Genomic DNA, 14,788 nt, shown 5'->3' with positions numbered 1-14,788 from the left:
TGACCTAGTTTTTGACCCCAGATGACCCAATATTGAACTCGTCCAAGATTTTATTGAGATAACATTCTGACCAAGTTTCATTAAGATTGGGCCAAAATTGTGACCTCTAGAGTGTTAACAAGCTTTTCCTTTGATTTGACCTGGTGACCTAGTTTTTGACCCCAGATGACCCAATATCGAACTCATCCAAGATTTTATTGAGGGTAACATTCTGACCAAGTTTCATTAAGATTAGGTCAAAATTGTTACCTCTAGAGTGTTAACAGTCAAATTGTTGACGACGACGGACACAGGGCGATCACAAAAGCTCACCTTGAGCACTCACAAAAGCTCACCTTCAGCACTTTGTGCTCAGGTGAGCTAAAAAGTGCTACAACAGTTAAAACAAAACATACTGATCTGTCAATTTGTTCTTTATTGCTCAAACATAAATAAATATCAATTATTTCATACAATTATGTAATTAAAGCTCAGAATATATTAGCAACTGTCCTAACTAATTCTAACAACATTTATAAAAGAGAAAAGGGAAACAACTGCAAATTAACAATGACATACTGGCAAGACTTTAAGAAACAAGACAATATTCTCATGATATTTGACTCTTACTGAAACTTATCCAGATACCAGATTTAAAATAACACCAACATTTTTAATCAACAATTGCATCATTCAAGCCATTTGTGTAACACATATTACTGATAATGCATGTTTACCAGAACAAGATCTGTTAGTAACATATATAAGCTCCTCTTGATGACCGTCAGAGGGTATGTAATTTTTTATTCTGTGGCATTAACATTTGACCAAAACCTCCCTGGATGACCTGTCACAGGGTATGTAATTTTGTATTCTGTGGCCTTAACATCTGACCAAAACCTCCCTGGATGACCCATCAGAGGGTATGTAATTTTGTATTCTGTGGCATTAACATTTGACCAAAACCTCCCTGGATGACCTGTCACAGGGTATGTAATTTTGTATTCTGTGGCATTAACCTTTGACCAAAACCTCCCTGGATGATCCGTCAAGGGGTATGTAATTTTGTATTCTGTGGCCTTAACCTTTGACCAAAACCTCCCTGGATGACCTGTCACAGGGTATGTAATTTTGTATTCTGTGGCCATTTCCTTTCACCAAAAAACCCATAAACAGTGATCATCTACTGACCATAGGCAATATGAAGTTTGACCAATGCAGGCCAGTGTTCTTTAGCTACCAAGCTGAAACCATTTTCAGTTTCAAGGTCACTGTGACCTTTGACCTACTGAACTTCAAAACTACAGCAGACTACTGACCGCTGGCAATCATCCTACAAAGTTTGATCATTGTGAGACCAATCATGCTCTAGTTATTGGTCAGAAACCAAAATATTTAACAATGAATGATCAACTGACAGAACAACACTGAACAATATACCCTCTCTTCCTCGTAGGGGGGCATAATTATATAATGACTAAAAATACAATTTTATACTCAACCAATTTTGGAGAAATGTTTTTTTTTTAAATGGCTATAGTCAAACTAACTGGAACAATATTATAAAGTACAAAATCAACAACAATAATAGTAAATGCTTAACAACATACAAATGGATTCCCCAATTCATAATACTTGAATTACCCCAAAATCAATGTGGTTAGATTGCCCAAAATCATAATGATTTAATTGCTCCAAATTATAATGATTTAATTGCTTCAAATCATAAAGCTTGATATGCCCAAAATCATAATGATTTAATTGCTCCAAATTATAAAGCTTGATATGCCCAAAATAATAAGGTTTGCACTGCCCTAAATCTTTATGCTCGGATTGTCCAAAACTGTAATACCTGGATTCCCCAAATAACAGTACTTGGAGAATGAAACAAACTACCTTGGATTTTGTGATAACTATGTAGATGTTAACAAGCGCAGCTAAAAATGGTGCAGATAAAACTTTCAGCTTTAATATTTCAAAAGAAACTTAATACTCCTGCAGGTCTTTGCACTGCAAGAAATATGTCAATTTTACTTCAATCACAGCAGCTCTGCAGACTTACTGAGAGTTTTTATTGAAGGTGGCAACATTTCCATACTATTCCTACATAAAAATTAGAGGTTAATAAAAGATTACTGTTGCTATTCCCCTGACCAATTCTCTCAGCTAATCACATTCTGCTACGCTTGTTGAATCACACCACCTTTCATTAAAAATGACAGGCAGTCCATCTCCAGAGAGAATGGTTATACCTTGTGTCACTTAAAAGTATATTCTAGTCTAGTCTAACCCTAACCATGTGCTACAAAAACTTAAAAGCGAGGTATAAGTAGTTCTAAACACATGGTTCACATGATAGACTAACAAATACTTAACTTAATAACAATATTATTTGAATGAGCTGTGTTAAACTAAAATCAAACTACATCTATTGGCCTATCAGAAGACTAAATAATACCCCCGTATCGTCGTCTTCCTGTATGAAATAAAGACCTTTTTTACATATTTTAAGTAGAAAAGTAGCATAAGGATATACCTGTGTACCAAAATGGAAATAAATCAATCCATCCATATATCGAAATTTTGAAAAAATTTAAGTCCTAAAAGAGTTACAGTTTAATAAATTCATTCATTCAAGAGTATTTGAATAGACAACCAAGTTTTATGCTAAAAAGGGCCCTAACTTCCCACCAAAATGGTGGCATGTGAACGACATGAACCTGGCCTGCATTTTAAATTCATAGACTTAATTCAATCCATTCATCCTTTCAAGAGTTGTTGAACTGTCAAAGTTGAAAAGGGGCTAAACTGTGCTAAAATATAGTGGATTGTAACCAAAACTGAAAACAAGTTTCATTCATCCTAAAAGTTATCCAAAAGGAAACTGACATGTTGCTGAAAGTAAACTGGCCCTAGATCGCTCACCTGAGTTACCCTTCTTGCTTGAACAGTTCTTGTAGATGGTTATGAAAGGAAAATGTCTGTGAAAATACTCGGAAGTAGTGGATGTGTTTTCCAACAATAATCTACATAATTAATGGCAGGTAATATGTACAGGAAAACCTGACCACACCTCCTAGCAGCCGTATTATTCCACAAAACAGAATTATTTGTACAATCTTTGTTAAGGGTCATGAAACAAACATTAACAAATTTTGTGTTAAACTGGGCCAGGGATTTCTCACAAGAAGATTTTTGAAGCTTACATTATATACACATGGAAAAATGACTATGCCCCCTTGCCACCATGTTTTTTTGGACAAGTCTGAATAATTTGAACAATCTTGGTAGAAGATCACATAAGGACCATTTGTGTCTAATTATTTCAGCAGTTTCATGGAAGAAAATTGTTCAAGTTTCCACTATAAACATAGGGATAAATGTTCACACCCTGGGGAGACCAAGTTTATTGACAAATAGGAGTCATTTGAACAATCTTGGTACAGGGTCACAGAAGAACCATTTAAATGATATTATTTTAAACTAGGGCCAACAGTTTCTGACCAGGAGATTTTTAAAGTTTCCACTATATAGGGAAAAGTGGCCATGCCCCTAGCGACCGTTTTTTTTTTTGGCAAATCTGAACACTTTGAATATTTCTGGTAGAGAGTTAAAGATTGTGTGGAATTATTTCAAAAGCAGACTAGCAGTTTAAAAGCAGATGTCGTCTGAAGATTTTTCTATTTTTAGCTATAGCAGCCACTATGTGCAACCAAGCGGAATGGCTTCAACAAATTTTGGAAGAAGACCACCCAAGGAATATCCAGGCCAAGTTTTATCAACTTTCGCGAAACAGTTTCAGAGATGTCATTTGAAGAAAATTGTGGAAGAATGTCTGACAGTGACTGATCACAATAGCTCACCCGGAACCCTTTATGTTAAGGTGAGCTGAAAAGGGGCAATGCCATAAATCTGCCAATTATTTGTGGATTGTAACCAAAATCATCCTTGACCTTAACCTTGCGAATATACCTCTTTATACTAAAACCAAACTTGGTTAAAAAATTCTCAATAGTTATCACATGTGCATGGACATAGGGATACACCAGTGCGACTCCAGCATACCCGATCATAAACTTCGTTTATAGGAGTATAAATACTTTGGCGTTTATAAATAGCAGCACTAAATTCTATAATTAGCAATATCTAAGTTTTGGACCAATCATCAACTTTCAGCCTCCTCCTCTAGTTGTTCCTGGTCAAGTTCCTGCTGCAGTGTCTCAAGGTCGTTGAACTTTCCGTGTTTATTAAGAAGCACCGAATCTTCTCCAAGCATTGTGCACAGCTCCGACAGTCTCTGTTGCATCTTGGGAATGCCTGCTAATTGTGTCTCAAGCTTCTGTTTCTCCTCATTGAGAGAGAGTCGAGTTGTGTTATCAAATTTTTCCAGCCTCCAACCCCCCTCACCATCAAACTGTAGCAGGTGGGAATGGAATTTCCTGCAGAGAAAAATTAGTCCAGTTATGAACATTCCCTAGAATATTTCTACGGACAGATTTTTAAAACTTTTTATACATATTTACTTCAACATTTACTCAATTAATTTCAGTGATCATTTGGGTACTTTACCTAATTTTTAAGTTTTTACCACCTGAAACATTTCCGTGCAATTAACTGGAACTGTGAAATACCATCTACAACTATACAGCTTCATGTTAAACCCAAAAGAAGAATCAGTAAGTGAGAGATTGAAAGCTGTGCTAAAGGTTGCACAGTTACAAGTTCCAGAAATGTCCTTAACGAAAACTAGAATGTGTCTGTAGGACACAGGGTGTGCCCCCACTGGTACATCTGTTACAAATAAGGGGCAATAATTTGAATGTTTGCAGTCTTAAGGGGGTATAGCCTCAACAAACATTTTATATAAAGGATTCATTATTCTAGGCCATATACTTTTTGTGCTATGAGCATCACAAACAAAACTAGATGTGTGTCCATAGAACACAGGTGCCCCCACTCCTGCACTTCATAGGCTATAAAACAATCCTCTCATGTTTTATGATTCTAGGTCAAGTACATTTTAACATACATGTTTCACAAACTTTTTTTTTTTGAGTAAGTCTGGACAAGAAGTCTGGTCTTGTGTAGTGAAATTATGACTGTAGGTAAAATATTTTCGGAGCTACGCCTGACAAAACATTAAAATGACAATTTTTTCATAGGTCAGGGGCCAAAACTCCTACAATACTGAATGAATCCGGATGCGAAATCCCAGGTGCACAACTGCACATGCTGATCAACATTCCTGTAAACTTTGGTGACTCTAGGTCAAATACTTTTGGAGCTACGCGCGACAGAACATTAAAATGACCAATTTTTAACTAAGTCAGGGGCCATAACTCCTACATGACTGAATGAATCCGGACACGAAACCCCAGGTGCACAACTACATATGCTGACCAACATTCCTGTAAAGTTTTATGACTGTACGTCAAATACTTCTGGAGCTACGAGCGACACAACATTAAAATGACCAATTTTTACAAAGTCAGGGGCCATAACTCCTACAAGACTGAATAAATCTGGACGCAAAACCCCAGGTGCACAACTACACATGCTGACCAATTTCCTGAAAAGTCTTGTGACTGTACGTCAATACTTCTGGAGCTAGGCGCGACACAACATTCTCGGAAGGAAGGACAGACGGACAAGAGCAAACCTATATGCCCCCACCACTCATGGGGGGATGGGGGGGGGGGGGGTTCGGCAGCACAAAAATCCACTATTTTGGCTATTTCAAGGGCCATAACTCTATAATAAATGCTAAGATTCTCAAGAAGAATGTGTGCAAGGTAACATCATGATAAAGACCTGTGCAAGGTTTCATGAATTTACATCAAATACTTTTTGAGTTAGGCATGTCATTAGGTGAAAATATGCATTTCTTTCTATTTCAGGGGCCATAACTTCAAAAATAGGGGTGGTGCCAGTGAAAAAATAAGAGGTGACCAAGTTTATATCATGATAAAGACTCATGCAAGTTATCAATGATTTATATCAAATCCTTTTTGAGCTAGGCACATCACAAGGTGAAAGTGTGCATTTTTTACTATTTCAGGGGCCATAACTCTAGAAATAGGGGGGGCGGAGCCAGTGAAAAATAGGAGGTGCGCAAGTTCATATCATGATTTAGAGTCATGAAAGGTTTCATCAATGTAGATCAAATACTTTTTGAGCTAGGTGCGTCACAAGGTGAAAATATGTATTTCTGACTATTTCAGGGGCAATAACTCTGAAGATCGGGTGTGTAGCCAGACGAAAAATAAGAGGTGCACAAGTCCATATCATGATAAAGACTCGTGCAAGGTTTCATCAATTTATATCAAATACATTTTGAGCTAGGTTTGTCACAAACTTCAGACGGATACACAGACAGACAAGACTAAATCTATATGCCCCCACCACTCATGGGGGGCACAAAAACAAAGTCAGGTCTGTATACACATTAAAACAAACAGTCATACAGGGTGTTTCATAATATCTGTCACCATTTCATACATTTCATACATTGATATTTCCTACACAAATATGTATGAAACAATTTGAATTTCATATTTTTATTGTATAGTGTTTAAAGTTGTGTTTGATGTATAATACGTGTATAATACCTTTAAGACATTGAATACATTCCACATCTTAGCTACTGTCAATTTTACAGAACATGCTCTAAATGACGCCCATTCTTGGCAATTATGACGTCATGTCTATGTTGAATTTTTTTTTATTACAGCGGTGCATGTGTCCCTACTTATTGCACAGATTTCTCTCTTGACTGTGACCTTAAGTTCACTAGTTGTTCTTGGTTTATAGACCCTGTCTTTTAGATAACCCCATTAGAAGAAATCTAAGGGCTCAGGTCGGGAGAGTGGGGTGGCAATTCATAATTGGTCTTGAATGAAAAAAAGTTCTGCCCAAAGGTTTTTTGTAACCACTCAATCACATCACCGGCTGTATGAGGAGTCGCCCAATCTTGCTGAAACCACATAGTGTCTAGACTGATACCCTTCTATTGTAATGCTGGCACAAATTTACTTCTCAGGACTTTTAAGTAACGGTCCTTATTCACTGTCTCAACATTTCCTCCATTATCTTCAAACAAGAGTGCCAGAATGTCACAATATACGCCCGTCACAGCAAATTTCTTTACTCTAGCTGCTGTATTGCAAATGAATTTTAATTTTGTGGTTGTTTAGTAATCATTGTAAGTCTTTTGTTTTTCTAAGTCCACAAAAAAACTCCTTACCAGGTAGAGAGACCTTAAAATACACCTAAAATTTGAAAGTAACATCTAAGTTGTACCACAGAAAAGTGGCCTTGGTTTTTCCCTACGGTCAATTATAAAACAGTTACAATATAAGTTATTTATAGTAACAACTAAGGGAAGTTAATCTTTAAAAAAAAAAAAAAAAAAAAATCCCCCCTCCAAAAAATTGTAAGTCCACACAAAAATCCTTACCATGATAGGTCAAAATACACCTCAGAATTGGATGTAACATGCATGTTGTATTACAGAAAAGTGGTCTCGATTTTTCCCTACGACTAGTAATGAAAAAGTTACAATACAAGCTATTTAAAGTAACAATAAAGGGAAGTAATTCTAAAGAAGGGACCTGTGCATGACACTTTGTCTCATGATGGTGTACAATTGTGCTAAGTTACATCAAAATCCCTCCATGAATGAAGAAGAAATGCTTCGGACAAAGTCATTCTTGTATCTGACCTTTGGCCTCTTAAGTGTGACCTTGACCTTAGACCTAGGGACCTGGTTCTTGCACAAGACACTCCATCTCGTGGTGGTGAACATTTGTGCCAAGTTATATCAAAATCCCCCCATGCATGAAGAAGAAATGCTCCGGACAAAGTTTTCATTCTTGTATCCTTTGACCTCTAAGTGTGACCTTGACCTTAAACCTAGGGACCTGGTTCTTGCACAAGACACTCCATCTCGTGGTGGTGAACATTTGTGCCAAGTTATATCAAAATCCCCCCATACATGAAGAAGAAATGCTCCGGACAAAGTTTTCATTCTTGTATCCTTTGACCTCTAAGTGTGACCTTGACCTTAGACCTAGGGACCTGGTTCTTGTGCATGACACTCCGTCTCATGATGGTGAACAATTGTGCCAAGTTAAATCAAAATCCCTCCATGCACGAAGAAGATATGCTCCGGACAAAGTCATTCTTGAATTTGACCTTTGATCTCTAAGTGTGACCTTGACCTTAGACCTAGGGACCTGGTTCTTGCGCATGACACTCCGTCTCATGATGGTGAACAACTGTGCCAAGTTTCATCAAAATCCCTCCATGCATGAAGAAGATATGCTCCGGACAAAGTCATTCTTGAATTTGACCTTTGACCTCAAAGTGTGACCTTGACCTTAGACCTAGGAACCTAGTTCTTGCTCAAGACACTCCGTCTCATGATGGTGAACAACTGTGCAAAGTTTCATCAAAATCTCTCCATGCATGAAGAAGATATGCTCCGGACAAAGTCTGTGGACGCTGCCCGCCCGCCCGCCAGGGGCGTTCCCATAATACGTCCCGTTTTTTAAACGGGCGTATAAAAACTGCCCACAGGAAATGATGTCATTGATGACATCATGACGTCAATGTTTTCCCGTACTTTTATGCTTATAAAAAAAATTCATCTATCCACTTTTCATTGATGTATAAATTGTTTTTGTAGCTTAAAAATGCTTAATATACCATGTTTTGTAATGGGGACAGATATTATAAAACACCCTGTACTAATACTGCAATTTAATGTTATTCATTCACGTTAAGAGTCAGAACTAACAAGTAGCTGCGTTCAATATATTCCTATAGCCACCTAAGTATGCAAATGTGAGCTCGGACAGACGGACGGATGCACGGACAAGACCAAATCTATATGCCCCCACCACTCATGGGGGGGCACAAAAACAAACAAGAGGACCATCATGGTCCTGAATCGCTCACCTATCTCCACATGACCCAATTTTCATGAAGATCCATTGAAAAATATGGCTTCTAGAGAGGTCACAAGGTTTTTCTATTATTTGACCTAATGACCTAGTTTTTGAAGGCATATGACCCAGTTTTGAACTTGACCTAGATATTATCAAGGTGAACATTCTCACCAATTTTCATGAAGATCTCATGAAGAGTATGGCCTCTAGAGAGGTCACAAGGTTTTTCTACTTTTATACCTACTGATCTAGTTTTGACCACACGTGACCCAGTTTCAAAATTTATCTAGATATCATCAAGGTGAACATTCAGACAAATTTTCATGAAGATCCTTTGAAAAATATGGCCTCTAGAGTGGTCAAAAGGTTCTTCTATTTTTAGACCTACTGACCTAGTTTTTGACCGCAGTTGACCCAGTTTCGAACTTGACCTAGATATCATCAAGATGAATATTCAGACCAAATTTCATACAGATCCCATGAAAAATATGGCCTCTAGAGAGGTCACAAGGTTTTTTTATTATTTGACCTAATGACCTAGTTTTTGATGGCATGTGACCCAGTTTCAAACTTGACCTAGATATTATCAAGGTGAACATTCTCAGCAATTTTCATGAAGATCTCATGAAGAGTATGGCCTCTAGAGAGGTCACAAGGTTTTTCTATTTTTATACCTACTGATCTAGTTTTGACCACACGTGACCCAGTTTCAAAATTTATCTAGATATCATCAAAGTGAACATTCAGACAAATTTTCATGAAGATCCTTTGAAAAATATGGCCTCTAGAGTGGTCAAAAGGTTTTTCTATTTTTAGACCTACTGACCTAGTTTTTGACTGCAGTTGACCCAGTTTCGAACTTGACCTAGGTATCATCAAGATGAATATTCAGACAAAATTTCATACAGATCCCATGAAAAATATGGCCTCTAGAGAGGTCACAAGGTTTTTTTATTATTTGACCTACTGACCTAGTTTTTGAAGGCACGTGACCCAGTTTCGAACTTGACATAGATATCATCAAGGTGAACATTCTGACCAATTTTCATGAAGATCCATTGAAAAGTATGGCCTCTAGAGAGGTCACAATTTTTTTCTATTTTTAGACCTACTGACCTAGTTGTTGACTGCAGTTGACCCAGTTTCAAACTTGACCTAGATATCATCAAGATGAACATTCAGACCAACTTTCATACAGATCCCATGAAAAATATGGCCTCTAGAGAGGTCACAAGGTTTTTCTATTATTTGACCTACTGACCTAGCTTTTGAAGGCACGTGACCCACTTTCGAACTTGATCTAGATATCATCAAGGTGAACATTCTGACCAATTTTCATGAAGATCCATTGAAAGTATGGCCTCTAGAGAGGTCACAAGTTTTTTCTATTTTTGGACCTACTGACCTAGTTTTTGACTGCAGTTGACCCAGTTTCGAACTTGACCTAGATATCATCAAGATGAACATGCAGGCCAGCTTTCATACAGATCCCATGAAAAATACGGCTTCTAGAGGTCACAAGGTTTTTCTATTATTTGACCTACTGACCTAGCTTTTGAAGGCACGTGACCCACTTTCGAACTTGATCTAGATATCATCAAGGTGAACATTCTGACCAATTTTCATGAAGATCCATTGGAAAGTACGGCCACTAGAGAGGTCACAAGGTTTTTCTATTTTTCAACCTACTGACCTAGTTTTTGATCGCAGTTGACCCAGTTTCGAACTTGACCTAGATATCATTAAGGATGAACATTCAAATAAACTTTCATACGGATCCCATGAAAAATATGGCCTCTAGAGAGATCACAAGGTTTTTCTATTATTTGACCTACTGACCTAGTTTTTGATGGCACGTGACCCAGTTTCGAACTTGACCTAGATATCATCAAGGAAAACATTTTGACCAATCTTCATGAAGATCCATGAAAAGTATGGCCTCTAGCGAGGTCACAAGGTTTTTCTATTTTTAGTCCTACTGACCTAGTTTCGACCAAATGTGACCCAGTTTCGAACCTGACCTAGATATCATCAAGATGAACATTCTGACCAACTTTCATAAAGATCCCATGAAAAATGTGACCTCTAGAGTGGTCACAAGCAAAAGTTTATGGAGGGACGCACGGGCAGACGGACAACGGACGCCACGCAATCACAAAAGCTCATCTTGTCACTTTGTGACAGGTGAGCTAAAAACAATCAAGAGTAGTTAAAACATACAAAAACATTCTGCAGAAATAAAAATTTGTACACAGACTTTTGATTTTGTTCATCCTTCAAAACAATTGCAAGACAGACTTGAAATTTAGCAATTATTTTGCATATAATTTTTTTTATATAAAAAAGCTTAAGGAATGCAGGTTACTTACCACAGAGATGGCCGATGTGTTATTGTCAGTAAGGTAATTCCCCTATCTTTGATTGTCTGGTATATCTTACTTTCTACATCTATAGATACAGCACTAGTGCACTCGTCCAACAGTGCAAACTGTGGCCTGTAAAATACATATTCCATTACGTTCACTCAGCATAATTTCTGTTTACATATTCACTACGAGGAAATACATGTATACTGACAAGACAGGGGCAAGAATGAAATACATGTATACTGATAGGACAGGGGCAAGAATGAAACATATGTATACTGACAAGACAGGGGCAAGAATGAAATACATGTATACTGACAAGACAGGGGCAAGAATGAAATACATGTATACTGACAGGACAGGGGCAAGAATGAAATACATGTATACTGACAAGACAGGGGCAAGAATGAAATACATGTATACTGACAGGACAGGGGCAAGAATGAAATAAATGTATACTGACAGGACAGGGGCAAGAATGAAACACATGTATACTGACAAGACAGGGGCAAGAATGAAATACATGTATACTGACAAGACAGGGGCAAGAATGAAACACATGTATACTGACAAGACAGGGGCAAGAATGAAACACATGTATACTGACAAGACAGGGGCAAGAATGAAATACATGTATACTAACAGGACAGGGGCAATAATGAAACATATGTATACTGACAAGACAGGGGTAAGAATGAAATACATGTATACTAACAGGACAGGGGCAAGAATGAAACACATGTATACTGACAGGACAGGGGGCAAGAATGAAATACATGTTTACTGAAATACATGTTTACTGACAGGTTTACTGACAGTAAAGGGCCAAGAAAATGAAACAGAAGTAAATTAATAGCACATGGGACAGGGGAAGTGCGGGTGTAAGTGTTAGGGTTAAGCATCTTTTTCAACATATCAGTCATAATAAGCCATGCAGTCCAATTGTAGCAGTGAATGGAATGCCCAACTCTATATTGCTGCCTCACTGGAGCATCACACTGTAAGCACATGACATGATACCTCACCCGGTTACATTATACTGACACTGTCTCAAGGTATTAGATACATAATAGTGTACCTCATTTTGAAGTATATTCAATTCCTCTTAAATTTTTCAAGGGGGGCATGGATTCAAGCAAAAATGGGACCAATTTTTTCCCCTTTTATTCTTTTTTTTCTAGTAAGTTTTCACTTTTTTCAAGACTTATTGATTTATTGTACAAATCTTTTTTATCTTACAGGTGATTTTTTGCTGTTCAAAGTGAATTTACCTCTGAAACAGAAGGGGGAAGAGTTAGACATCTTTAAAAATACCGAGTTATATGCAGTAAAAGTTTTCTATTTTGCCAATAATCTTTAGATTACTTATTGTGGAAAAAATGTAGGTAGGTTTCACTTCTGCCCCAAGCTTATTTTTGAATGAAGTAACAAAATTTTAAATAGTCCCACAGGACTCGACCTTAATTTTTCAATGCTGGAGTTAGAATTCTGTCACATTAAATCCTTTTACTTGCAGCACTCTAGAAAAAAATGATACCGACAGTTTTATTTTGTGTTTTATAAGTGTTTGCCAATAGTTTGACGTTTCTTTCATCAAAATAAATGGCATAATGAATTCTCTGCAAACATTTTGGACAATGGCTATTGCTTTGAAATTTGTCTCTACTTCAGCTTGAGGGTATATCATAAATTATACAAAATTTATAAAAAAAAACGGCATGGTAAAAGTTGTTTAACAAAAGCTTCAGCTGACAGCGTGCTCGACTATTCTCAGTGCTTGATAGTATAATATAAGCTATGAGTAAAACTTTAACATTACAATAAGCATATTCTAAGTCGAAAAGGGGCCATAATTCAGTCAAAATGCTTGATAGAGTTGCCTCCTCCTTTTTACAGACTGGGGTCATGATGGTAAACAAGTATGCAAAATACGAAAGCAATATCTCAATGGACTTTGAAAATATTTGGGGTGGTACGCAAATTTTAACATTACAATAAGCATATTCTAAGTCGAAAAGGGGCCATAATTCAGTCAAAATGCTTGATAGAATTGCCTCTTCCTTTTTACAGACTGGGGTCATGATGGTAAACAAGTATGCAAAATATGAAAGCAATATCTCAATGGACTTTGAAAATATTTGGGGTGGTACACAAACTTTTAACATTTGTGTGACGCTAACGCTCACGCCGACGCCGGGGCAAGTAGGATAGCTCTCCTATTCTTCGAATAGTCGAGCTAAAAATTGCTACACAGTCTAAAACCTTAATGCTGAGCATCTCAAGTGAGGTAGGTACTGGTACAATTTTTGCCTTTGGTATGACATGGCCAGGGAGTGAACCCATGACCTCCCACACTCCAAGCAGGTGCTCTACCACTAGGCTACTAAGGCTGTTCCATTCAAATAGGAGTAACAAAATGATACACATGTATATCTGCAGGACGGGTAAGAGAATAATATGCATATATATCATCAGGACATGGGTTACAGAATAATATACATGTATAGCAACAGGATAGGGGTCACAGAATTATTTACATGTGTAACAACAAGACAGGGGTTAGAGAAGGATAAACATGTATACTGACAGGACAGGGGTAATAATAATAGACATGTACTGTGAAATCATTAATATTTGTGGAGGACTAATTTTCATGGATTTTGTGGTTGAGTCAATCCACGAAATGTAATCCCAATGAACAAGTAAAATTCTCATTCATTTTATGTTCAAAAGTTGAAATTCAAGAATTCATCTACCCATGAAATTGCAGTTTTGACCAAAACCACGAAATTTAATGATTTTACAGTATATTAACAGGACTTATTGTCTAAAACAGGATCAGATCAGAAGTAAAAGTTACCTATGATAGAATATCCTGGCCATACCCATTCTCTGTTTCTCACCACCAGACAATACATCTTTCCAGTCACTCTCAGCATCCCATCCTGTCAATAAACAACAGTTAGTTCACTAAAAAATTAGGCTTTTATACACTATTTTAGGGCCAACAAATTTTTCACTTTTCGGACTGGATCCTTTGCTTGGGGTGGGTGGGAATTAAGAGAGGTGTTGAATATAAAACTGACATATATCACCATTCTTAATACTTCTACAATACTAAAACTGTTAACAAGAGGGCCCTGAAGGCCTTGTATCGCTCACCTGATCTAGTTCATACCCAAGATAACCTCAAATCTAATTTAAGGCCTATACTTCATAGACAAACATTTTGACTTATGTTTGAAGTAATTCAGGTACATCATTAACAAAGTTTTTTCAATAAATTAACCTAGTGATATACGTTTTTACCTCAGGAACCCTACTTTTGAACTTGACCTAGATTTCATGCAAACAAACATTCTGACAAAGATTTGGGATGATAAATCTGGGGCCTCTTAAGTGTTACTAAAGTTTTTCTATCATTTTACCTAATGAACTTATTTTTTCTCATGTGACAAAGTTACAAATACTCCTAGATTTTAAATGGACAAACAC

The 14,788-nt window shown here is 37.2% G+C and overlaps 1 protein-coding gene across 1 annotated transcript in view; it reads right to left on the bottom strand.

Annotated features, from left to right (window-relative positions):
- Positions 1–395: 395 nt before the first annotated feature.
- LOC123530128 (ATP-binding cassette sub-family D member 1-like) overlaps positions 396–14,788 on the bottom strand; it is a 40,954-nt gene continuing 26,561 nt past the window's right edge. Inside the window, exons 8-10 of the mRNA XM_045310842.2 lie at positions 14,154–14,238; positions 11,297–11,422; positions 396–4,418 (exon numbers count right to left, since the gene is read on the bottom strand). Coding sequence (XP_045166777.2) covers positions 4,145–4,418; positions 11,297–11,422; positions 14,154–14,238 — 485 coding nt within the window. The 3' untranslated portion in view covers positions 396–4,144. The remainder of the gene's footprint in view (positions 4,419–11,296; positions 11,423–14,153; positions 14,239–14,788) is intronic.

This window comes from Mercenaria mercenaria, chromosome 13, assembly GCF_021730395.1.
Source record: "Mercenaria mercenaria strain notata chromosome 13, MADL_Memer_1, whole genome shotgun sequence".
Lineage (NCBI taxonomy): Eukaryota > Metazoa > Mollusca > Bivalvia > Venerida > Veneridae > Mercenaria > Mercenaria mercenaria.
This window is presented reverse-complemented; position numbering and strand designations above follow the sequence as displayed.